The following is a 27,205-nucleotide window of genomic DNA, read 5'->3' as shown; positions in this document are numbered from 1 at the left end:
AGAAAAGGAGATGCGAGTTATGCAAGGATAGATGGGGAACATTTAGACTATACGTTACGAGAATGCAAAGTGTTGGAGAGAGTGAATGTAAAGGGCCGAGGACACATAGTTCGCGACGGGAATGGTTTAAGGAAAGTGAAGAAGAAAAAAGAAAAGGTAAGATCGTATAATAGTGAGTGTGAGTATGTGTGGATGAGACTGACAATGAGAGATGAGACTGACAATGAGAGATGAGTCTGAAATATAAAATTTCTTTTAAATTTATAAATCAAAGTGTATTACCTACCATGTGGAGTACGATTTTTTCGATAAGTCAATTTTTTAATTTTTTAGAAATGGTTACAGTTGATTTTTTTGGTAAAAAGAGGTTCTTTCTCTTCCAACTGCCAACATTTCTATAATAATTGCAATTTTTGAAAAATCTTACGCTACATTGTAAATATTATACTTTTATTTATAAATGAAAAAGAAGTTTTTATTTGAAACGTTCCAATCCTTGCCAGCGATGACGGTCAGCAGTCGATGTTCCAGCAGAAGAGGTTTCACAATAACTCCTCCATTTTGTAACATTCTTACTTTTTCAAAATTGGGGAATAAAGCTGAAAGTTACATTTATATCCTCTGAGGAAATTGGAACTCTTCATTTAGCAGTTACCTATGAAGAAATTCCCAAACTTTTACCTATTTTCAGGAGCCTCAAGGTAACGTACCCCTTTAAAATTCACTTAATAAAAAATCATTCGAGGATAAACGATGGGAGAATGCAAACATCTGGACTTTATTGTACAGTAAAAAAAAAAGAAAGAAATACACTGACGATATTAAAATTTGCAGTTAATCCAAAAAATGATAAAATAGTAGCGCGATCAAAGTTGACATTTTACTGAAACAAATCGAAACACGCTATCCGAACCTATTAAGAACAGAAACTTTTCAATGAGAAGATAGCAGAAATTTAGGGGGGATACATCATTATACATATAGAAACTATGAAAATACAGCTTTAGAAATCGCGTCGCGAGGATAATACGATAGAATCTAATCAAAAATCCACGATGAAATCTCTTCAATTACCGTCGGTTGTGGAAGTCAGGAAAGAAGGAAGGAAGTGCACGGACTAGCAACAAACGAGGATCGGGGTTGCTTGTAATTGCAAGCCGTGCAGCCCGATACACCGTGTTATCTCTAATAACAGAACTGTCATGCATTGAAGTTCTCCAGCGAGTACACGCGATTCCGATCTTCAAGGTGGCTAGACGAGAGGTCAAGAATAGGCGTAGCCATGTCGCTACGATAAAACGTCTCGATGCCATTAGCGTTCGTTCTGAGCACGCGTACCGATTCGGACCGACTGTGTAGGGAGAAATCTGGACCGTGGAACCGGTAATTTTCAGGGTGGTAAGGATAATTGAACGATTAAGCCTGCCACGCCGTCCTTTCAGCCGAGTAATTTCGGCACGACGACGACGACGACGACGACGACGACGTCGACGATGAGCAAACCGAACGAAAGAGGCGGTCCAATTGAGACGGAAGGCTTGGGGGCAATTAAAAAGTTTGATTACCTTGCGACGAGTGATGTTGAACTCACGGTTGCAGCTCTTGCAATGGGTGACCAACCGATCGTTCGCCCAGGTTGTTGTACCCTGTTGCTGGTGCTGGTGCAGGTCATGTTGGTGTTGAGCGTTGTCAGCGGCCTCACGTAATTCCACGGCCGCCAATTTAGCCGCGCTCAATTGTCCCCCGAGTTCCTCCAGAGTTCGTTTCTGCTCCGTGCAGATCTCCTTCAGCGCGTAATGTTCCTCCTGCAGCTCCATGTATTTCTGCAACACCACCACACGGGCTGCAATTACACGTTCGACACCTGGAAACTTTGTCCAATGTTCTTCCATTTCGCGCCTCGGTACCGGTTGTTAAAGACCGATTCGAGTCAAGAAGGCTCGATGAAGTTTAAGAAGAGTTTCGCTGCTTAAAGTGGGGAAGAAGGAATTAAGCGATTGAAATATTCCTGGAAAATAAAGTATAGTAGTGAAATCGGTCAGGAGTCGGGGTAAACATGTTTCGAGTGTGATCTACCAAAGGAATTGAGAGAAACGAGCCACTCAGAAGCTAAAGTGACTAACTTCTATAAAATAGAATTTGTTAAATTTGTTTTATTTAGGAAGAATTAAGCATCAAGCTTAAGTGTTTTGATGTTAACATTGGAAGAACATCAAAAAGTGGAGTTAATCATTTTTGGCTTCTGAGAAGACTTCTTCGCTTCCCTCATTCCCTCAGTCAGGATTGTATAATGTATTCACCGCGCTTGCGCAACCTCTGTCGTCTTGCAAATTCTTATAATGGTCTTCGTTTTCACCTGTATCCTGCTTCAATGTTTAGTATTTTATCCACTGCTTTCTTCCAAAGATTATCGTTTATGTTGTTTACTTCATTCCCTATCAGTTCCACGTTCTTAAAATTCGACTAGCTAATTGATCTACGTTGATTGCATAGCTTTGCGATACCTCAGGCAAAAAAACAATCTTCAAATAATATATCGTGGCTCCCACAGTATTCGCGAAGCCGATTATTTAGCAAATAATTGTATATTTATTTGTCAGCACAAATTTTAAGACAGCAATAACAAAAATGTTCGATAGAATCCTTGAGCGAATCTCTGAAATATTCTTTACAAGTATCCTTACACTTATCACGAATGTCCGTACAAATATTTGAAATATACTATAAATATCGCAAATGTCCTTTACAAAATTTCTTTTTTTTTTTCATTTTATTAGCAATCAGAATACATTCCTATGAGCTAATTTGCTGACTGTAACTCGTTTGCTAACTCGTCCATTGACGAGTCCTCCTTAACCATCATTGGTGTGTGATGTCCATAGTACAGTAATAATAACAACGTGTAACAATAATCTGAAATTTTAAGTGTCCCGATCCTTTTATACATGATCGTCCGTCAAAATGTGTATCTTAAGGACATGACCGCATTTACTATAAGGCGCATTAGGCGTAAGCTGGGACTTCACTCGCTACATTTTAAGTCCTTACTCCTCACAAATAGCAATATAGAAAACAGCTTAATTATAGCTGCAAATTAAAATACTTATTTTCAAATATTAAATTCATAATATAAAAACAAGAAGCTGCTGAAAACAGAAACGCCAAATTTATAAGGCTTCGTTAAAATGAGTTATTATGGAAATGTCGACTTTTATTTTCAAAAAAAGTTTATTTGATTAACTGAAACAGATTTGTTCTTTCGAGGCCTCGTAATGATGTTGCGCCTAGGACCTCGAAAAGTATAAATACGGCCTAAGGAACATGGAAAAAAGGTGGGGAAATAGTCCTGTCCAATGGAAAATGAGTAGGAAAGGTAGGAAATTTCGAGAGCGTTTTGGTTCTGTCGTTGGTACGTCAAATGCATATAACGATACACAGCGGAAATTCTGGAAAGACCGTTAGGTCCTGATCGTCTATTGTCGTGTAAATATGCATCAGTCCTTGGCCTGAAGAATAAGATTACTTGCTATTGAGTAGGAGAGGCGAAACGGTTAAAATCCCAATTAAGGCGTCTCTCCTGATCCTAAAGTTAAAATGCATGCTAAGAGAACGAAGGTTCGAGTTCTCAGAAACAGCAGATGTACCGACCGTATCACAAACATAGGATAATCCGTTATCCTGATATTAAAAACGTTAATTGGCATTTTTAATTTATCCAATAGCATTGGATTGGAAGAAAAGTTCATAGCGTTTGTCAAACCACTTGATCGCTCAGAAAGATGCCAAGTTTTGAGAAGATAGAATCATGAAACTCCCTGAAAAATGGCGAAAGACAGTGGCACGAAATAGCATACACGTGGTTGAATAAATTTATATACATACACATATCTAAACATTGTCTTTCAATTTCACTTAAAAAATCCTACGAACTGTCGTTCCAACCAAATACACATACATGAAATACCGACGGAAAGAATTTCGAAGGACCCAACAACGAAGAATCGAACCCGGGACCTTCGGCTTAGCAAGCCGAAGCTTTGCGCACTACGCCAACTACTCCCTCTCTATTCTCCCTTCGAGGTTTCCTATTTAGGTACGGAGACCCCGATACTATAATAGTAATTGGCGATAAATCTTATCTGTCTCGTTAACTAATACCTGTACAATAGTCTGCGAGAGAAAAACAGAGGCGAAGGCCACATTGCAGAATCATATATCAACACCATATTTCGTATATATATTTCTAATACAACGAAGGTGGCCAAATACTTATAGACGTGTGGCGTATATTCGCAATATAGTGAAGTTGAGTTACACACAACGTACCTCAGACACCAGCCTCAATAGACGGATTTCCTGACGTAATTTAGAGATCTGCTCCGCGTTAGACATCGATGCTTCCTGCAAGGAAGTTCTCCATTCACGTTCGACTCGCAATTCCTTCTCGACCCCGTTCACCTTTTCTTCTGTCTTGGCAGCTTCAGCGCCCAAAATCTTCATCCTCTCCTCTGCGCCTGTTCTTACGCCATCCATTTCCTTGCACCTGATTAAATCAAATCACCGATACTCAAACCGTCAAACACACTGCTATACTCTTTCTCGCACCATTCGTGTAAAACTATCGAGAAACGTGGGAATTTCATATGCGTGACGACTGGCGGCAGTCTCTAATGTTACTTAAATAATTGCAGAAATGCAGAAATTACGTTGAAAGGTCAATTTAGATTTTTCTGAATAGTTAAGGCTCTATCGAGAAGATTTTAAGCAAAAATGAAACGTAGAAGTTCTAACATCACGCGAAAGCTTGGAGCTAATACGTTGAAATTACTGTTACAATTAAGATTAGGACGTGACAACTGTCCAACATGTGCTCTCTCACACGTATACACAAATTTTGTAATTTGAATTACTCGGAACGTAACCGATGAAATATGAACGAATTAAAAATGGAATAGTCATCACTGTAGAAATCATTGTTATACTCGTACATTCGGTAATACAGTTAGCCTGCAGAAAGGCGTATTTGAAGCACTGTCTTGCGATCATTTCAATGATGATGGTAATTTTAAGTAACCTAGTTAATTACAACGGGACAACGTTCAAGTTGCAACGATCGTGAAATTCTTGCATAATTCTTGTTAGTTAGAGAACGTATCCTCGGATGAATGATGCAAAGGAAAAATTAAATTGATTCGATGATCATCCACTTAAGGAGAATTCGTTTGACAAAGTGGAGTATGCAATTTCGTTGCTTGGCTTTGCAGAAATGTTAAGGTTTTCAACCAAAGGAAGTTACAAAAGCAAGAATTTGTAACTTAGTTACGAGTCTCGTTGAAAGTTTCTCCATGATTATTCATGACTGAATACCATTATCCGGCTGAAGAAACAGGCAGAATGTTTTTTTAATGGCTTTATACTATAATCCCCGAGTGAATTCAGCAAACTGGGATCCAGATCCCCCCCTTGTTCGTTTATTTTTCCCCGAGTTCGTAATCCAATCTTTAACGCCGCAAAAGCTTGACTTACCTTGTGCTTCGATAGAAACCTGCCACACACTCTCTCTCTAGGAAAATTGTAATTAGTGCGAATTCCGAAATTACAAAGAAACGACTCGAGTAGCAATTTCTTCTTTCACATCGAACACGTTTAACGAAAATCCAAAGTAACGTTGAACATGAGTGAAATTTGTAGAGAAAAAAAAAAAGAGGAAAATTACGAAGAAATAAAAATGATCGAAATTCTTGTTTTTTTTTTTTTCTTTTGGCGCATTGTTCGTACTTCACAACTTTTACGAAGATTACACCGAAGACATTTTCATCCGAACTGAAGTTCTCTCGTCTCAGATCTAAACGATAATGATCTAAGGGTAATTAAATGCAAACTATCTTCTGTCATGAATTTATTTTCGCCGCTTTGATATACAAGCACACGCAAAGTTTCGGTGCATTATAAAGATCATTGCTCGATGCTTATACATAACTATATTTGTATAAAGTATTGTATGGCACGTTTACTTCGTATATCTGTAGGTGAACGTGAACGACACAAACGGTATATACATTATATATCTGTAACGACGAAGAATATACATTGAGAAGCAATTTGGTCGATACAAAAGCACAAGAAAGAAAACGAAAAAAAAAAAAAAAACAGAGAAGAGAATTAAATAAATAGGTACAATGTGTAGAGGAAAACGATAATAAAAATGATCGCAAGTCAGCTCTTTAAATACGAGAGATACTATACAATTGATAAATCCCTAATTGACCAAAAACACCGTCAATAGGTCAGAATTGACGGGCGATTAACAAAACGAGAATTGTATCTTTTTTTTTTTTTTTTACACATGAGCAAGATGATCGATTCGAAAAAAGCACAACACCACTCTATGTGTTACACTCTGACGGTAATCGATATTTTGTTCCAGCAAACTGGACACTCGGTTCGAGTTATAAATCTACCAATTATTGCGGGAAACGTGGAATATCTGTATAACATTAATATTTATAATATATGTATATAATATATGTATAGACTTAATAATACATATACTTAATAATTCTTAATCGAGTAGCCGTTGAGTGAAGGTTTGCCAACATCTCCGTTAACGATATTTCCAATTTCTTTCTAATGTTCCTCTCGGCTAGTCTAAGTCAGCCTAAGTCAGATCGCGGTTATTCTATGTAAAAAATAAATCACCTCTAACTACAGCCGTGTCGAGCGCATATCGTTTCTCGATATCGTCACGCGATAGAAAATGCCTTATCACTATGACTAGATTTGTACGTAAATGCTAGAACGTTTAACGATAGTGAAGATTTCTGCCGCTCGAGTATTTAATAGCATTTTTCCGGTGCACCCTCTCACGTGATGCATTCAGATCGAAATGATCGTAAGATTTAGCGAAATTTCAAGGATCGATGTGATGATGACTTTTGCGAACGAAACACCGAAGTTCTTACATTTCCGTGAACTTTTGTCAGAATGTCGGAAACAGGTTCACGCGACTTTATCGGCTTTTTAAGAAAGATATGAATTTTGTCGGAAATTAAACGAACATAACGAAACATATTTGACATACTTCGTACTATTTTCGATCTGCAGAATTGAAGAAGGTGTAACGAGAATAAAAGATTCTCCCATATCTACGGTTTTCTACAAATTAGGAAAATGTCAATAAAATCGGAGCTTTTGCAAGTACCAATCACCCTTTGCTGGTTACACAATGATTCGAAATAGCGTGCAAAAATGTGAACATGACAGGAAAAGTTTTACAGCCGTGAGCGTTAAAGCTCCGAGTTTCACGAGCATATTCGAGAAGCGAGATAAAGTATACACTTGACAGGATGATAGTATTAACGTTACTAAAGTAAGTATTGATCGCTTCGAATGTAACCTGAAACCGATGAATCAGTCGTGCTTACGAAATAACTAACACTAATGAAAGACAAATAAACATACTTTTCATCCATCTTTTGGATGGTCTCAGTCATCGATATCGTCTTAGCCTCCAATTTAGTGATCAGTTCTGTCTTATGCTTAAGCGAGCCTTCGCACTCCTGAAATAAACCCTGCTTCAGTAAAAAAACGAAATAAGCAGTCTGTTTCTCGATTAAAAGGCAGCCCTGAAATCGCACATAATGCTCAGAAATGAAATGTACAGTTTTAGTTTGTAGTTCAGTTGTAGTTCAGCTTGTATCGGTATAACTGAGAATGTCCCATACGAGCAAAGCTTATGAAAACAAATATTATCGTTAATAACTTTATTTGCGTTTTCTTAGATTTCAAGAGCATCGTTGTTTCTTAAACAGAATTACACTGTTTCTGTTTCTCCTTCTCGTTTCTCAAAGTTCCGCTTATAGTCGTTCGCGACGATGTGTCGAAACGCTGGCTTTTTAATGAAATTCATCACTAAGCCTAGTTGAAATATAAGAATTCGTGTCGTATTCTACATGTTCTTTACAATTGTTGTGTTTTAATTCGTGTTTCACTAAGCGTGTTGCTATAAAGGTCTTGTTCAAATCGTGTTTCACCGAGGAATCCCTCTGGTGTGTTTGCGCTTTTATTAACACGTTCAAGGCGGTGTGACTTGATGGATCATTCAATATGATGGGGAAAAAAGATTGAGTAAACGGTGTGATCCAACGGATTACACGCTGAAAAATTAAGTATTAACACGTTAACTGCCATGTTGGTCACCTGTGTGGCTCGCAGAGGGGAAGTTCGACACCCCTGCTCTACGCCTTTAGTTCTTTTAACCCTTTACAGTCCTATGTCGAGTCAGACTCGAAAGGAATGTTTACCTTCAGATATCATACAACGAAAAATGATAAATTACAAACAATAATAAACCATTTCTTTGTGCATTAATATTATACTGAAACTTATTATTTTATAATTAATATTACGCTGAAATATTGAAATAGAGGCAACCTACACGGTATTGCCCGACGGTGGCCAAATGAGAGCGGACTATCTCGATTACACGGATTGTAAAGGGTTAATTTTCTCGCTGTTATTGCTCCTTTTAATGGGTACAGAGGCGCCGATCGTACACTATTAGTCAGTCATTGCGTATAAGTGTCATGTTTCCCTTTTGGTACGTATTGTTTCGTCGTGTGTGTCAGATATGTTCCTTCTGGTGATGGGAAATTGTTATTAAAACTGTCGATGTCTGAAAATGGTACATTTTAAGGGCGGATGGTTCCTCCGTTTGGGTTTAATGCAAATGGTGTTGAGTTCTAGGCAACAATTTGTCCGTCCTTTGGATCGAACAAAGACAAATTCAGTAATGTAGCTTAAAATGACTCGAAACCGAAATGTTGTGTGAAATTAATTTTCACACTTCTTTTGTTTGTATTATGTCAACATATACAGTAGAATTCCGATAATCCGACATCCGGTCTAATCAGTTAAGGGTGCTTTTGTTTTTGTTTTTTTAATTATTTAAATTATTTTTCTCATTTTTGCTGCATTACACAGATGTAGTCCAATAATCCGGCATATTTGATAATCCGGCATTGCCGAAGTTCCGAGCGTGCCGAATTATCGAAATTCTACTGTACAATGATTCATGTCTACCGAACATTGAAAGGTTATTGTTATTAATATGACAATTTTGCATCAAATGTTGGAATATATGTATGTATCAGAATTTGTATACAGTCAATGTGCGTTCTATTTAGAAAAACAACGATGATCTTGAAATGAAAAAGAAAAGTACAATCCCCAATCAACCTGTCCTGAGAAGTTGGCCAGATATAAATTTTTATAAGTTGTTAAATACAGTACAGCTTGCCCTCACGTTCCTACATTAATATACCAGCAATGTTGCCACAAAAAGTCCTTCTATATGATGAAAACTGTACTTGAATCATCACACTTACTTATCTTTTTGTAAATAGTTTGTTAGTTATATTTGTCCCCATAATTCTACAACACTTGGACTCAACCATTCTTTCGTACTATTCCAAATGATAAAAATATTTTGGCTAATCACGTTAAATAGGAAACCTCACATAGCATTACGTATAAAATAACATTTCAAAAACATTCGAGTGACATAATTCTGTATCAGAGTAAAATGAATTGAAAAGGAGGTAATATGAATTTTCAATCCCCTTGAACATAATTTCAACATGAATTTTCTTCGTCAAGCTTCAAATGGAATAAAGTAATTAACCACCTGCCAATTAGTATCACCTTTTGTTGTGTTGATCACAAATATATTGTGGAAACATTCAATAAAGATAAACAAAATCAAGAGATATTTTAGAAATATAAATTGAAATTAAGAGAGATTCGAAAAGAGAGAAAAGAGAGACAGAAGAGAGAGAGAGAGAGAGAGAGAGAGAGAGAGAGAAAAGTAAATATAATCAGAATCTAATGTTAGGATAAAACGCATACCAATTGTACATTACAGTGGTAATGGTACAGAAGAAAATGTCTATTAATCTTATTGTCCTCAATAGTTCTGTGCACACAATAGTAATTTCATTAAACAGTTTAACTATGCTGTAACAGAGCATAGTGAATTTCATAAAATATCTCAACCAAAATACACCTTGACAGATGTCGTATTGAAGGCTTATTGATGTATGAATAGTTAGATAATTAAATATCGAATACTTTGTTTAATTCTCGTTAATATTTTGCGCACTTCAGGCATTTAAAGCTCTGTCCTATAAAAGAGTGATATAGCTGTTTAATGTCCGATGCCGAAGTAGTGTTTCTGAATAATCCAACAACATCTCATGATTAAACTCTACTTGAATTAAAAACAGTTACAATATACGTAAATGTCTATCTTTCGTCTTAAATTATGTATTTTCAGGCGTGGATTACAATTGCCTAAAACAGTAAATGTAATTAACTTGAATAATACGTATGCTCTTATTATACATTAATTAAAAAATTTACTGAACACCCTACTGGAAGTAAAAGATAACGTTTCTTAATTGTACAAGAAAGTGTCGTTACCAAAAATAAATAAATAAATAAATTATATTTTGCAAAATCTCTGCAAAATTATCAACCGACAATATGTTGAAATTGATAATAAGATAATGAAATACATTATAACCTAGTACATACATGAAAACTCTTTAAAATGTTATTGAGTACTTCAGAAACACCTTGTGTATAAACAGAATTGCTGTTTTTCATACGCTTTTTTTAATTAGTCGAAATATTTAACAGAATTTGAAAATGCATAGTATAAAAACCGTTCTGTCGAGAAAGTACTCTTTTATGCAATCGACTGTTCTCTTGCCTAGGTCTATGCAGGAACCTCGCCGTTGGGTCCCTTCTGTTCTAAGTTATCAGGCTTTGTCGATTTCACATTGTTAGCGCCTTCCTGTTGATCATCAACTTCCATTTTCTCGTTGTTGTTAGGAGAATTTGTTTTGTTAGTGGAAGGTTGTTGTTGCTGAGCGGTATTAAATTTTTTGTGCTTGTTAGTCAATAGTTTCTGATTGTTCATCGATTTTTGTTGACCGTTAGCAAACTGTTGCCGATTGTTAGGTGGTTTATGTTGATGATCAACCGTAGAGACATTGTCAAGTGACGAAGATTCACGCGGTGATGTGGGACTGGCTTTATTGAGGATCGATTTCGACACACTACTCGGTGTTGTAGGACTACGGATATTTTCCCCGTCCTTCATCAGATGGTTGTACTTCTCGAGATTATCCAGAATCTTGCCGATCTGATTAGTCTTCGCGTGAAGTCGGCTCACCATTTCACCTTTCTGCGTTAGTTCGTGCTCACACTCCTATAACGGAAATATCTCGAGAAACAAGAAAATTTGAAAAGCTATCCAATCCCCCAACGTGGCGGGCGAAATCATAAATGGTTAAACTGTCCGAGCAGAGAGTCAAGGTTTGCTAAAAATCTGAAAAGCTGATGTGAAATTAAAGTAGAAAGAAACATAACAGCGAAAAATTCGTTTCTCTGAACTACGGCAATGGAACACATAAATTACACAGGAAACACGTAAGAAAAGATCATAATCGACAGGTATGCCTCGTAATCAAATATTGTGGAAATGTTCGAATATCATGATAATTATGAAGAAAAGACATTTTGTATTTTTGCATCGATTACTTTCAAGGTATCCAGAAGTTTTTGATATTATGAAGCATTCTGCGTCCCGATTATAATTCATGAAAAGGAATACAAGTGGTCACCTGTAGCTTTTTGTACATTTCCAAGTTAATTAATTTGATTTCATCGAGCTGTCGTCGCAACGATATGATAGTATCTTGTTTCTCGTGAATATCTTTCTCCAGTAGCTTCATAGCCACTTCCATTTCCGACTTCATACTGATCTGCTTAGAAAAAATTCATTGATCAAACTTTCAACTCTCCTTTCGACTACAATTGATTATTTACCAAAAAAAAAAAAAAAAAAGAAACAAAGAAAGGTATCAACGATTGTAATCTATTACGTAAAAAAAATTTCCATCCACCTGTAATTCTAATTCCTTCTCTACGTCCTGCCGCATTTTCTTTTCAGCCTCTAATCTACTTCTCAACTCCTCGATTTCCGCCGTTGTTTCAGTAATTTTGATCGGCGGTTTCCCGTTCTGAAACCAGACAACAAATTGCTGCGTTGAAGAACGATCGATCATTCACATTAAAATGCTGAAATTACACATCCGTACCTCGTTCGTATCTTTGATTTCGATACCCAGCTCTTTCTTCAGCTGTCTGTTTTCGTCGTGAAGCGAGAGTATATTATTTTTAGCGATAGAGAGGTCCTCTTTCATAAGAGCGTTCGTGGTTGTCAAGGATTCTACCTTAGCTTGAAGATTTGTTACGGTCGCGCTGAAATCGACGTAGAATGTACAAATTCTGGGTCATCGAGCTTCGTCGATCGTTAGAAAGCGTATATACGAGAAATATGTTACTTTAGATGTCGATTCAGTTCTTCGATATAGTTTTTCTGATCGAGTACAGTGGTCATGTTGTCGTTCTCGAGCTCGTCGCCCGGAGATTCGCCAGGTATGTGATTGCTGTTCCGCAGATACAACGAGAAATCAATCACACCTTGCTGGCAGTCGAGGTCTTCTTCCTGTCGTAGTTGGTACAATTAGCCTTTTGTTCTGTTTTTTATCCACATTTCAGAATGTTCTGACTAGGATGGAGAAACACACGCGACTGACCTTTACGCAAAAGTTGCAATCGATTACGTTCAAACCAACTAGCAAGCCCATTATAACGATTGCCTCCTCGCTCATCATCAGAGCATCTGGCTCGAAATATTCGGACAGTATGTCTTCCTTGTGATCGATCAGAACTTTCAAATAGTCTGCCAACTTTTTCTGCATCAACGCCATGCGTAACCACGCTCGCGCCCTACCCATAGCAGTTCTGCAAAGGTCAACTTAATCAATGCATGAAATTGAAGTCACCAGTGGTAATTTCTTTCTTGAGATATGTTATTGAATAATAAGGTGTAACAAAGATTGTGACAGTTTCGTTTCAGTAAAATTCTACTCGTAACTCTAAATATTCTTATATCAGGTTAAGGGGGTTCACCATCTTGGAGTGTTTAAAGGTATATAGGTAAAGTTTGGGAATTTCTTTCGCAGGTAATTACTAAATGGACAGTTGCAATATTTTCAGAAGACGTAAATACAACTTTCAGCTTTCCTTTTCAATTTTTAAGTAAGAATGTTAGAAAGTGGAGGAATTATTGCTAAACTGGAACGTCTGAGATAAAAAATTCATTTTGATTTATAAATAAAATTATATTATTTACAATGTGGCGTACGATTTCTTCGATATGTCAATTATTGAATTTTTTAGAAACTTTAAGGTTGAGTTTTTTTGGCAAATAGTGGTTCCTCCTTTTCAAATTGTCACCATTTCTATAATAATTACAATTTTTGAAAAATCCCGCGTTACACTGTAAGTAATATATTTTTATTTACAAATCGGAAAGAATTTTTTATTGCAGGCGTTTCACACCTTGTTCCAGCGGAAGTTCTATGTTCTAGCAGAAGAGGTTTCGCAATTAGCGAATATCTGCTCCATTTTGTAACATTTTTCCTTTTTAAAAATTGAAGAAATAGCTGAAAGTTACATTTATACCCTCTGAAAAAAATTGAAATTTTTCATTCAGTAATTACCCTTTAAAAAAATTCCCAAACTTCACCTATTCTCAAGGTGGTGTACCTCTTAATAAGATTCCTGGAGTTCCTTGCTTACGTTAAATCTGACAGAAATATAGCTTTAAAAACTCCAAATCAAAATTGTTAATACCTTATTAGTCACAGACAAATCGTTAAAATGCTGCTTTGTCACAAAGCTCCTAAATACAAATAAACTCCTAAAAGCTATTAATTGGTACAAGAATTCATCAAGTTCCATAGCGAAAGTAATATGATCAATCTTGTAAATTACTGATAAACAGCTGGGAGAGAATTTTAAGCGATATTTCTATTAACATTTGTAAAATGAAAACAAAAATGTGCGAGAAGAATTGTTTTATGGTTTTTCAGAAGCGTATTAAGAAAGTTACCCCGTGTAGAACTTCGAATAAACAAAATTTGTTGCATCTTCTGATAATTTAGGTACTTGAAAATATATCATACAAAATTTATACACTCAGGAAAAAAAGTCCCCGTACACTTCGTTAGAATTTATTTCGCGTTGTATAATTTTAACGGAGAAAGTATAGTAGTAACTAAATAATATTTACGTTGTTTTATTTAGAAACATAATTTACATTCAGTTGATAATAATTTAATATAACATCAGTCAAAGTCAAAGAATGATACTGTTACCTTGTGTTGATAAAATTAAAAAATGAAAAACTATGGCATGTTAAAAAAAAACAGGTAACCTTCACATCTCTTCAGCAAATCCACCCATAAAAAAAAATCCTTATGACCATAGAACGGTCCCTTTTGTACCAAACAATTTTTATACGAAAATTTGTTGTCATACTTTCATGATTTCGGAGATATTTAAGATGGTAATCCTTGTTGATCCATTCTGTACAATAAATGGCTCTTTTTAAAGTGGATTAGGATCTCTGAGACATTTTAATATAAAGATACTTTTTAAGTCAAAATTGAAAATTTCAGCGGAACAGTTGACATTCCCTTTCAAATTCCATACTTTGTATTTTTAATATTTTCTATTTATCTCACTTTCTGCTTCAGACTATTGAAACCACCGCTATCATGCTAAATACAAGGAGACTTTTTACTAATTATTAAATAAATTAGAATTAAAATATTCGTGCCAGGTAAAAAGAAAAAGGGATTCAAATAGATCAGTATGCAAAGTTTCGAGTGAACTGCCTGAAAATGTTTCGACTCTATTAAAATTCCAAGTGTGTTCAATTTTTCCTGGTGTCTACACGGGATAACCGTTCTAAACGTACGTTACACTTTGACTTTCAACAGACAGCTAGTGATAATCATAGAATTATGTTATACCTAACAGTAGGCAGATCACGAATACTGGACGTAATGTCCTGCGCTTCGGGACAGTATTTCTCAACGAGTTGAAGTATATCCCAAAGCTCCTTCTTGGGTCCAAGAAGACCCTGTAAACGAAGGCAATTAGTGCCATTTACATCAACGATAATTAGTGTTTAGGTAGTTCGAAGGTGTCGGTTTTTACCTTCTTCGGTCGCAGACCATGCCTAAGTACGTGTTCAAGAACGATGAAAAAGTGTTGCAATGGCATATGATCGGAGTCGAGCATACGACCATATTTTAAAGATGTTTCGATTAGCTCCTTCACGATTAATTTCGATATATTCACGAGGTTACTCCTCTCGATGATGACCGGGTCTCGTGCTGCAAAGACAACAGGTTCTTGATGCGGACTCTTGTTACAGTTGGTGAGCGATCAGCAGACAAATCATTATTCTCAACATTCGTACACTCTCTTATTCACGTTCTTCTCGCTTAAAAATTAGAACGAACCACTGTTCTTGGAGGTTGGTAATGATGGTATGATAGAACGCAAAGAAATAAAAGCTGCGCTGACAGAAAACATAGCCAATCCAACGCGTAAACATTACAGATGAAAGACACTTTACAAAGCGCAGGAAGAAACGTTGAATCAAGTTTGTTCGATCTTTATACGTTAGTAGATTCACATATGAACCACTGATTTCCCGTATTAACGGGGTAAGTCCCATTTGGAGAGGTCAAAAAATCCATTTCTTTTTATTGCATTTTCTCAAAGTGTAACATTTTGAAAATGTGTTGTTAGAATTCTATTTTCTTTTTTAATAAATAGTCGGTAAAAATATATTGGTCAATATTAAATCGCATTTTCTCAATACAATTTTGTTTACTTGGTCGGTACCAATTTTTATTTGTTTATTATTGTTTATATATGTTTTATTTTCTATTTGTCTTTTGGTCAATAAAATTTGAATTTTTGGCTAGATTAGGTTAGGTTAGGTTAGGATGTTTTACTATACACACTGACCATCTATTTAAAATACTGACAAATTATTATGTTTACTAATATTTTAATGAAAATAGTAACAGTTTTTGTATTAATCGATGTAATACTGACATTTTATTCTAAATACTGACCATTTACTTAAAATACTGATAGAAAATTTTTTAAAATACTGAGAAATATGTGATAACTTAAATAATAATTCAGATAATTACATGAAAATTGCACTGTGTTTTCCTGCAATACGACTGAACGTGTATGAAAAATTTCAGGTCCCTCGGTTCATAATTATCTAATAATTTTTCATCCTAAAAATGGCCTAAAAATGACGTCTCTAAATGGGAATACCCTCTTAACGTTTCCTGCTATATAAGACTTGCGAGAGAAGATGTGAAGAAAATTAACGTGCGTATTTTGCAAAATGCATTAGCGGCTGCTTTTTTGCTCGGAACAAGATATCGAAACATAACTGACATAAAAGAAATGACGAAGCAATGATGTTTTCATGCACTTAAAATTTTTTAAAATCTGACAATTTCTAAAAAGCGTATCGCCAAATTTTGACACAAGTTATAGGAGAAATTTGTTACTCTTTCAAAATGTGTAAACGTAACTTTGGGGAAATTTTCTGTTCTGGAATTATAGTATAAAATTTGATTGAAATTAGAAGTAGCTGTTTGATTATTAAAATTGAGTAAAGATTTCTGATAAATAAACTGCGAATGTTTATGCAATTGTAACGTATCAAAATATGCAAAATGCATGGAGAGTAATGTTGCAATTTTATCGATTGTACTATCGTACATTTATCAATGGATTATTATCGATTTTTATATGCTTCAAAAGATTCCGACATTGTTTTCGTGTATTTTGCCTATTCCGATATGTTAGAATTCCATAAAAATCCGCAGTCCACTGATAAACAATAATACTTCAACGTCACTTAAACTACATCATGCATCGTTAAATAGAAAATTAAATTAAAACAAATTTTTTTCATTTGTAAATGCAAAATGTTCTTTCCACATTTTATAATAATCGTAATCATATTATACCAGAATTGTATCTGCACTATTCCCCTTGTATACATATTGGTTTAAGGCAAAAAAAAAAATGTCACTTTCTGTAAAATAGGCAGTAAAATGAGTGCAGACAGTAATAACATTTGATAACTTTCAGAAGAGGCTGTATAGTTAATAGTTCGTTTATAATTTGTATTGTAGTTAATAATTGAAAGATTATTATTTACTAGATGAATTCTGGAAAATGATATTCCTCGCACAATCTGCATTCCAATGTTTTATATTGACAAAAAATTATAGCTGCTGTTGCATTTCACAAAATGCGCATTTCAACCCTCTTCCCTTTTCATCCCCTAAGTTCGATTGAAAAATGAACGCCGGAAATCAATGGGTTGTACGTAAATCTAGAAATAGACAACATTTCAGAGAGAAAATATTTGGAGGTTACTTAACACTTTACCGACCGGTAGCGGTTGAACATTCTACGCACTTTCGACCGGTCACTCGGCCACAGATACATCGGTGACACCGGCTCTGTTTAGACTCTAGACTACTGCGCGGGAATATACGCGCTTCTCCTTATACCTGCAGAAATGTTAAATCAAACTTTGACCGGTTAATGGGTTATCGGTCGGTAAGCGTCGGCGAAAAAGAAATGGATTACTAGGCTACCGGTCGGTAAGCGTTGGGCGGCAAAAAGCCGATTAGTAGGCTACCGGTCGGTAAAGTGTTAACCTTCAGACGGCGGATGTCGGGTCACCGATGACCCGGCTTTTAGATGTCCCTTGTCTCGACCGATACTTTCTTCTCCTTATATTAGCCAATTTTATGCCTAGTAAAATGAAAAAATGTGTTTTCATCTTTTACGAAAAAGATTTTAGTACTGGGTCATATTTGACCCGCCATCCGCTGTCCGAGGGTTAATGTATCCTTTGAATGGAATCTTTTGATCGTCCAATAAGAAGTAGAAAAAGAGATGAAGATAATTCCGAAACAACGAAAGAAACGATAAATTAAATGATAACGGTGACTCTAAGAAAACTGATTCCAGCATTTCTCAAAAACCAAGTTCTGAAAAAGTATCAGAGCAAAAAAAAATGGATATTTCTGATATGAATATTAACAGTCTGTAAAACTGAAATCAATTTCCTCAGAAATTCACACAGAACAATGTTAATTAATTATAGAACGAAAGATGAATAAAACTTCGAGACTTCAGCTCGTTCAAGTGAGATCAGTTGCTACGTCACGAAGCTAACAAGGAAACATTCCCAAGCGATAATCACCGATATTGATGAAACTTTAGTATACAGTAAAATATTTAACAGATTTTTCTTTAAATCGGTAATTGTCTACATTGCAAGGATGAAAATCGCCTTTTGGTCAAAATTATTTACTAAATTCTATTTTTCAAATTTGCTGAAAAATACAAAATTGGTTCGTTTACACTATTCTTCTATCCCTAATAATTTTCGAGATATTAGATAGAAGATCATTTTCACCCCTTCGACGTGAACAATTCCCAATCCAAAAAAAAAAATACGCGTCGAATATTTTTTTTGCAAAACTGCCGTATACCAAAATTTCATAAAAATCGGCGATTATCATTTCACGATGTTCCCTCGTAAGTTGGGGACAGACCGCGGATCAGATCGATAGGCCGATGGAAAGCTTGAGAGCTCCAGTTACAAGTGACGAGTTGAAGAATGTAAAGTGAAGCAAATAGTGCAAGAACATCGAGTACAGACACAAGCTGGAAACGTGCTGCAATGGCGGTGGACTTGGCGGCATTATATCGCAAAGCTCTCGCTGATCGGATATCTGTTGCTGGCGATGGTGATCGTGATGGTGATGATGATGATGATGGTGATGATGATGATGGTTAATACCACTGAGAGCGAGCGGTGGCGATGGTGACCGTTGCATCGACTCTTGCAACGAGAACTCGACATCTTGAAGCTCTTTTAGGCACAGCCATTCGCCGTCAACCGATACACGGAAGTTGCACAAATATATTGTATCCTGTGCTCCAGCCATCTCTTCTTCGAGCATGACACCACCGTGATGCACACCGTAGTTACTCGGTGGTCTGATCTTCAGACCGTTCCGGGATTCTTGCCGCATAGAAAACGAGTTCGTAACAATAAATCCCCTTAGGTCACTTCCACGATCTGAAGGTCTTGCTCTTGATTACCAAGCTTTCTCTTTTCTATCGATTGCCTCGGCAGATGTAGCGTTAAGTGACGTAATATTTTTTCCCTATTCGTTTTCGAACGTATTATCGAAGTTTTCAATCAAAATAGACTTCTTCATGTTTTTGTTTTTTTTTTTTTTACGATACTCAGTTCGATGATTCTGTTGTCTTTTGGTAATGCTCGTCAGTTTCGTGATCTCAGTTCTTACTTTATCGTTGGCAATTTCAATCAGCTGACTGTACAATGTGCTGCTCGAATGTAATTGGATTACGGTGCGTATTGAATTGACGGCTCAGTTCTATTTATCGTTCCTTTGTAGAGTAACTTGTACGAAGCACAGTAACAAATCTTTTTCGAGAAGGTAGTTTTGTAATATTCGTTTCGATGCAGACGTAGAGTCGTTAAAACGTTGTTGAGTTGTACGGGAAAAAATTAAATATAGACACTGCGGTAAAAGCGACGAAAAGAAATATTGGCGAAAGCGGAAAAACTGTCGTTCACACTTAGTTGGATCCTACATTGTAGCTCAACGTTGCACCGATCAGATTCTTAAATACGTTAAATCGTGGAGATCTGTTCACTGTCGAGGGAAACCACATATGCCGTACGTCGTTCGTCCACGAAAAATTTCTCCACGAAAATGGCGAGTCGCCGGTGAAAAGTAATATTGATTCTCCCGCTGACTTTACCTCCACCTACGATAATCAATAGACATGCTCGCACTGGAAGCTGGAATGTGCTGCCACCTTCCGTTGTTCAACTATGTCGATAATGTAGAATGCGATAGAAAAGAGCATACATCGGAAAAAATTAAATTTAAGTTGCCTGTATATGTTGTCGTTAGTTTTTTGTGTAATTAGCGTTTGATTCTTGTATTAAATGTGTCGAGCCGTTGTGCCCCGTAGTACTTGCAACTGAGTTTGTATTATTTTATTGCGATCCATTTGACAAATAAAATGTCTAATTTTATCCATTTTATTTTTTAACGTATCGTCAGCACAGTCTAAGAATACTGATTTAATTTTATTCGATAAATTACAATTTTTTAGATAAAAAATAGAAATGTGTCTCATATTTCTCGAAGTTATATTGATACTTATGTAAGTTCATTGAAGCACGTAACATCAAAGCTAACCTTGGTTGAGCTAATCTCTTATACGTCGAAAACAAATCGAAAATTGTAAACACTACTATCGTCTAACCAAAAGATTACTACAGCTCGTTCATTGAAAATACTTCCGCAATTATGGAATTAAGAAAATATCCTTGGTTAAGTGACCGAGCACTACATGTTCACCTACTACCACATTTTTTGCATCGTTTCATAGCAAGATACACGTAATAATCGTGAAGTAATCCTCCGTATCAAAGATAAGCTGTCTGACGTTTCAGTTGCCAGACGAGTAACACGTGTAATATTGCCATTGATGATCACGTGACGGAGCGATGACTTGTAAGTAGGCGTTTCCCAGTAAAGAAACGAGAACCGGTGTGTGCGCGCAGGCATGTAAGTGTACCATTTGTCAACGATGAATCACGCGCGCACCTTGCATTGACGAAACGTCGACTTTGAAACGCGCGCCGAAAACAGATCGAAAACATGCACCTATCGCGCTATGTACTTACGTCTCGGTAACCACCAGGCGTCCAGTTTTCTAGGCCTCGAAACCACCAGATCTGGCCACTTATCCTCCCGTATCGAGTAAGTCGACGGCGATCGCGATACACTTTTCTCATTTTCCTCGGATACTAGGCTACCAGTTAACGATTTCTCGGACGGAGATATTGGCAAACCTTCGCTACTCTCCGCGGCCATGTTTACGTTTTCACTGTACGTTCGCGCACGCGCTTGCCAACGTATGGCTGCTTGCGTTCATGCGTGATCGCGCGTAGCCGTCGTTAGCGATGGGAATGACAATCTTTCAAGTGATGACGAGTGATTTGTGCAAAATATTTATTACGATGACTGTAATATTTCTTATTATTACCGAGTTCGAATAACGACGATTTCTGATAATATGTACACGGTGCTCGTGAATATTGAAACATTGTTGATTTGATGTTTATGCATGTGAATCTGTGTTCGAATCTAGTTCATGTCTGAGCGCCAGCGTTGATCATATTTACGTATATATCGTCAATGTGATACTACAATGGAGATACTACAGATTCAAAGATGCTCTATATATTCTACAGTGCTCTTTATGAGTAACAGTACTTACGAACGTTAATATTAATTTGAACATTTCTGTGAAATATTAATACGAGCATTTCTCTACATCTTCCTACGTTGAATAATATTAACTTCTGAATATTCTGCAATGTCTTGTGACTTTTATTGTATAAATGATTTTATGTTTGTAAAGTACACATTTTTATATAGTCTTACCTATAAATGTAAAGAAAATGAATTGAAAAATGGAAAGGCTTCGATGTTTGATTAAATAAAGCATTGTACTTAAACTTTCATAATCTCTAAGCATTTAATTACGAAAAATATATTTATCTCGTATAATACTTATTATATTTATTGCCATTTATTGATCTGCCATTTAAATCAACGTTTCAAACATACCTTTAAATGCTGTGAAAGAATATAGCGGTCCTCTGGTTCCACAATTTTCTCCCATCTTTTTGGCAAAATTAATACGGTGTCGCTATAAAAATTCATTTGTTTTTATTCAAACATTTTTCAATATTATTTCTTGTAGAGTCGATATTGTCAAATCCACTAAGAGATATTGTAATGGTACGAAACAAACGGTACTCTAATGGGACAACAATGTCCGGAGAATATACCGGGTGTAATAAAATTCCCAAACCGAATTCGCGTAATTTTTTTCACACGTTTCGCGCAACATCTGCTCTGGCTTGTGATGAAAAATCACTGTGTACTGATTTAAGAGTCCTGGACGTTTCACTGCTATTGCTTCTCTTAAGTTCTCTAACTAACAATTACCAAAAACTCTTTTTCATTGAATTTATATCATCCGAGAAAAAGATTTCTAAAATACCGACCGTTTTCCTTTCTTAAGATGGCTCCAAATATGTCTAACCTATGACCTTGAACATCGAGAAAACGTTAAGATGGAGTGTGAACATACTTTTTATGTTACAAATGCTAAAAACTATGTTCATCAGCAGGGATACACCGCCTGAAACGAGAAATCACGGATTGTGATGCTCTTTCAATTGCTTCTGACGTGATAGTAGCACAAGCTGTAATCGTGCGATTCGTCATGTATTCCGGAGTGGTGGGTAAAAGTCTTCTTTCAGCTTTCTTCAAAGAAAAAAGTCTAATGGTGTTAGGTCCGGTGAAAAGGCAATGATGTACGGCCATTGAGTCCAATCCAACAATTTGAGAATTTTCTATCGAGTACTTGAGTAGCTACTCCTAAATAATGAGCTAGACAACCGTTATGTTAGTACCATATTAATCCAATCCAACAATTTGAGAATTTTCTATCGAGTACTTGAGTAGCTACTCCTAAATAATGAGCTGGACAACCGTTATGTTAGTACCATATTGTCTCAAACACTTAATGGCGCATCTTCCATCAATTCATCTGTAGATCATCACTTCTACTGTTCGTTCAAAATAAGAATAACCTCGCTCTCGGACCGATTTTCGTCCGTTCTGCGCATAGACAGAGGGCGTAGCGGAGGGTAAGACGGAGACAAACGTAGGCGGTTAAGTGGAGGTGTGGACGTTCTAGTGGTTCTAGCCCTGCCTTAGGCACGTCCCATACGCGAAACGAGGTTACTCTTATTTTGAACGAAGACGTGAGACACACGAACCCTGTTGAAGTGAGCTGCAATGCTCGCGAAACATCGGCATACTTTTTCCATAAGGACACGGCTTACACCCGAACGCCTCTATCGGAAATGGGTGATTGAAATGAAAGTTTCCTTTTGTACATCGAATTTTCTTTTATTAGCACGGCTCGAAAAGAACGTCCTTTCTGTACGAATACCTCTTGGGAACTGTTTACTCTATTGTCTTGCAGTGTAGAGTGTCTTAACCTTAAGACGAACTCCGGATACATCCAGTGATCCTCCTGGTGTCTTTGTTTAGAAGAAACGTTGAGACATTTTTGCTCTCAGGCGATATATTTTATTCAGCGTCCTTAGAAATAATCCAGCAGCCTCGATAATAATAATCATGATAGCGTTTGTTAAGATGAGTACAACGGTGTGCATCTTAAGATCGTTCAATATAGTAGGAGGTCACAGCACCTGAAGAGACAGTTTAGCAGATACCGAGCATATCTAATTCGAGTCCATAGCACAATCGCATATTGTTCAGCTTGCCAACGACCTGCGATTCACGTTGACCTTACATTGGATGACCTTACGCGGCACACACTCGTCTTAACAAGTGCTATCGTATTATGAATAAAGATGTATAGTAACGCATTTAAAAAAATTAATTTGACCTTGAAATCTCCTCTACCACTTCATACACAAACTCTATTTACACCACGTACAATGCCCCCTCTGTACTAAACTTTCGTAATAACGATTGGGTGTAGTTCCGAAAGGCCCTGATCGCCGATCGACACGAAATTTGGCAGGAAGGGGAAGAAAGGTGGGTAGACCCGAAATATAAAATATTAGCTGCAGCCAATCGTTAGTTTCCGAGGTATTGATAAAAAAGTTTCAGTACTACACACTGAAACTGCGTATACAGACGTGACTAACACGTCGAATGCTGCCCATACAACTCGGTTTGCCATCAACTAGGTTTTCATGCGAAAATTAATCGTCGTAATGCAAACTCGTAAATTTCTTACAGGTGGCTCGAATAATTTGATCACCCACTGTAAATATACGGCATTGCATCAATTTGACAAAAATTGAATTATTCCTGTAACTTTACAAATTCCTACAAGGGTTAAGAGCTCGAAAGCTCGAAAATCACTTATCGACGAAGCTACTTTTTGCTCGCTAGGTGAAGCAAGACAAGCCAACCTGTTTTCGTCACATTCCGTTGAAGTTTTCCCTGTTAGACGTACGCAATTTGGCTCGAGTCGGTGTACACAAAGATAGGAGGAACTGGGCTAGAGAGCGTGCGCGCGCAGTCGGCGCGAATATCAACCACCCTTCCTACACGATGATTTACCCCCGCGGCTGAGGCTGAAAGTGAGCGCGCCGGCGAAACCGACTAGTCTCTCTATACACGGTAAAGAGAAAAGAACAGCAAGCCCGAAATGACACCCGCTGCCGTATAATGGCGCGAAATACTTTGATTGAAAGACGACGAATGCGACATGTTCGCCGTGACGATGCAACACGTTCTATACTTGAACGCCGGTAAGATCGCGAAAGATCATTTTCCCGATTCCGGGCACGAATCTCTTCCTCGTTTTTATGAATGTGCACGTCACTTGGTGAAGTAATATCGCAGAAACAACTGATACAATGTACGGTATGCTGTTGGAGAGTGTGCAGCACTTTGTGCAGGTCGGTAAACGTTAAAAAAATAGAAGCTCGATAATGTATTAATGAATTTATCCTTTTTCGCTAACCAGCCACCGATGTTTCTCTTTCTTCTTTTGGTGTTGTTTCCACCTGTCCAATCTAATTTCTTTCATCGTACTCTGCTTTTACTTTGTTGCCTTTGTCCGATTGTGAGGTCCTATGTGTCGTTGGAAAGTTATTGTATTTCGGAGGTGATCGATTTGAGAATCAGTTTTTTGTTTTTTTTTTTATCTGAAATAGTGTAATTAACCGATAGCGAGGAAAGAAATACGGAAGAATGGAGAAATGAGAAAGAACGTGCACCGAATGTATGCACAGTGATTTTATAGACTGAGATTAATTGAAGCTGTTTTTTTTTCTTCAAGTTTACATAATAAATGACGAAAGATTCATATTTTTTCGTGACTTCGAAACCTGTTTTACTGTGAATGGTATATCTTCGTGGATTTATTAATGGAACAGCGACTTGTAATAATGGATTCTTTTTTTCTCTCCTCTTTCTAGTGAACGTTCAGAATTTCACGTGAATGAGAAATGTTTATTATACGCAACTATAGTATACAAAGCTAGTTTCACTTTCTGTGTTTACAAACCGCTTCGAGTATACGAATGTAATTAATTGACGGAGTGTAACTGTTGCACGTTTGAAAAATTTCAGAAAGACTTATGGTAACGTAATTGCCGATAGAAGATAATAAATATGTTTCGAAACGTTTAATTTTCATTCAAGAAAAGGCTGTAATACATCTTTATTTTCACAATCACCCAGTAGACTTCATCTTGATCAGTCCAATTCGTACCAATTGAACGGATAATGAAAGTTCCTTCAAGTGCAATGTTTGCTCGTGTGAAACTTCGTTACCTCAGTACAGTATACCTACTTTGCAAACAAAGTTTCAAACTTTAAACTATTGGTCATCTCGTCGTCAATACGTACATATAGATTTGCACGGAAGAAACGATGCAGTGCCATGTGTATGAAGTTCAACATGTTATTACACTTGTAGAAAGATAAATCTTTCGTCCAATGGTGAATTTTTCTAATTGTCGCAAAGTGTGAAACTGAGTTATGCAGAAACGTTTTTTATGTTAATTTTTGTCAATATTTGTTGTGTTAATATTTTACGTCTTTTATGTTAATAATGTTTTAATATTTAAAATGTTGTACAAAAACAAAGGGTTTCTTAAAGTTGGAGGAATATAAATTTTCTGTAGCTTGATTTTTTAAGGCATGCGTTCAATTTCCCGATCGCTGTATGTTATTTCATTAGATTGCTGTTGCTATTAAAAGCACGCTTTTCAAGAAAACATACACTGAACGTGACTCTAAACGGAATGATAAAAATATACATTATTTAAGAGCACAGTTTGAGTGAATAAATTAATTTAAAGGAATTTACAGGATTGGATTGTTGTTGCTATAAAAAATACAAATGGCAAAAATACGAATCGTGTAAGAGCACATATTGAGTGAATAAATGAATATAAGGAATTTACAGAATTAGATTCTCGTTATTATTAAAGACACGGATCATATAAAAGCATAATTTACAGGATTAGATTCTTGTTACTATTGAAAATACGAATGATAAAATTACGAATTACTTAAGAGCATAATTTTAAGTGAATAAATTAATTCAAAAAAGTTTACAAAATTAGATTCTTGTTATTAAGAAAAATGTGAAGGATAAAAATACAAATCATATAAGAGGACATTTTGAATGAATAAATTGAATTAAAGGAATTCAAAGGATTAGATTGTTGTTGCTATCAAAAATACGAATCGTGTAAGAGCACATATTGAGTGAATAAATTAACATAAGGAATTTTAAGGATTACATTCTCGTTGTTATTAAAAATACGAAGGATCAAAGTACGGATCGTTAAAAAGCATAATTTAGAGTGAATAAATTAATTAAAAAAAATTTTAAGGATTACATTCTCGTCGTTATTAAAAATACGAAGGATCAAAGTACGGATCATTTGAGAGCGTATTTCGAGTGATTAAATTAACGCAAATGAATTCCTTCGGGAACGAAAATTGTAAAAGAACGTTAATCCGAGGCGCAACTCGATAGGTCTCTCCAATATCCTCGCCGTCTCCGCGTCGAAGATTCACGTTCGTTCTTGATCATCTTGATAAATTATCTCAGTTTGCTCAAGTATATCGGTGATTGAAACAAATGTCCTGAACCTTACGCGGCGCACTTTACTTTCCACGAGGTAATTTATATTCTTTTCCACAAAAATGAGCGGCGCGATCGTAAAACCACGCTTCCGGAAAAATTGTCTCCCCGCGGTGGATGTTCTTCCTCGAGTTCAAGTGTGTGTTCGCTTCGCGTTATCTTACACCCACAAGTGGAATCAAGATGAAATTATTTATCGAGTGGACTTGTCAAACGTCATACAACCTACTGATTTATCGTATCGTCCGAAAATAATCGGTCGTTGTGAAAAAATGTCACGTAGTCGCCGGAGGTAATGGTCTGAAGGTACGCAATAAACGAGGTACCTGAATATGGATGGACTCGGACTTCCTTTCGATACAATACCTTCTTAGTTGTATCAAGT

General features: G+C 36.5%; 2 protein-coding genes across 3 annotated transcripts in view; one reads left to right on the top strand and one right to left on the bottom strand.

Annotated features, from left to right (window-relative positions):
- The window catches only part of LOC108573626 (RUN and FYVE domain-containing protein 2), a 36,056-nt gene extending 15,086 nt beyond the window's left edge, over positions 1 to 20,970 (bottom strand). The window contains exons 1-11 of one of the 2 annotated variants that reach the window (XM_017936089.1): positions 20,780 to 20,970; positions 15,139 to 15,317; positions 14,952 to 15,061; positions 12,666 to 12,873; positions 12,411 to 12,574; positions 12,165 to 12,327; positions 11,970 to 12,086; positions 11,688 to 11,831; positions 7,462 to 7,559; positions 4,327 to 4,543; positions 1,566 to 1,823 (exon numbers count right to left, since the gene is read on the bottom strand). In XM_017936089.1, coding sequence (XP_017791578.1) covers positions 1,566 to 1,823; positions 4,327 to 4,543; positions 7,462 to 7,559; positions 11,688 to 11,831; positions 11,970 to 12,086; positions 12,165 to 12,327; positions 12,411 to 12,574; positions 12,666 to 12,873; positions 14,952 to 15,061; positions 15,139 to 15,317; positions 20,780 to 20,969 — 1,848 coding nt within the window. In that variant the 5' untranslated portion in view covers position 20,970. The remainder of the gene's footprint in view (positions 1 to 1,565; positions 1,824 to 4,326; positions 4,544 to 7,461; positions 7,560 to 11,687; positions 11,832 to 11,969; positions 12,087 to 12,164; positions 12,328 to 12,410; positions 12,575 to 12,665; positions 12,874 to 14,951; positions 15,062 to 15,138; positions 15,318 to 20,779) is intronic. The other variant, XM_017936090.1, reaches the window with a different exon arrangement.
- A 3,604-nt stretch (positions 20,971 to 24,574) lies between these two features.
- Positions 24,575 to 27,205, top strand: part of LOC108573652 (soluble guanylate cyclase 89Da-like) — a 19,404-nt gene continuing 16,773 nt past the window's right edge. The window contains exon 1 of the mRNA XM_017936129.1: positions 24,575 to 24,616. Coding sequence (XP_017791618.1) covers positions 24,575 to 24,616 — 42 coding nt within the window. The remainder of the gene's footprint in view (positions 24,617 to 27,205) is intronic.

The sequence above is a fragment of the Habropoda laboriosa genome, unplaced genomic scaffold (genome assembly GCF_001263275.1).
Source record: "Habropoda laboriosa isolate 0110345459 unplaced genomic scaffold, ASM126327v1 scaffold128, whole genome shotgun sequence".
Taxonomy (NCBI): Eukaryota; Metazoa; Arthropoda; class Insecta; order Hymenoptera; family Apidae; genus Habropoda; species Habropoda laboriosa.
Note: the sequence above shows the minus strand (reverse complement) of the source record. Positions and strands in the feature narration are given on the sequence as shown.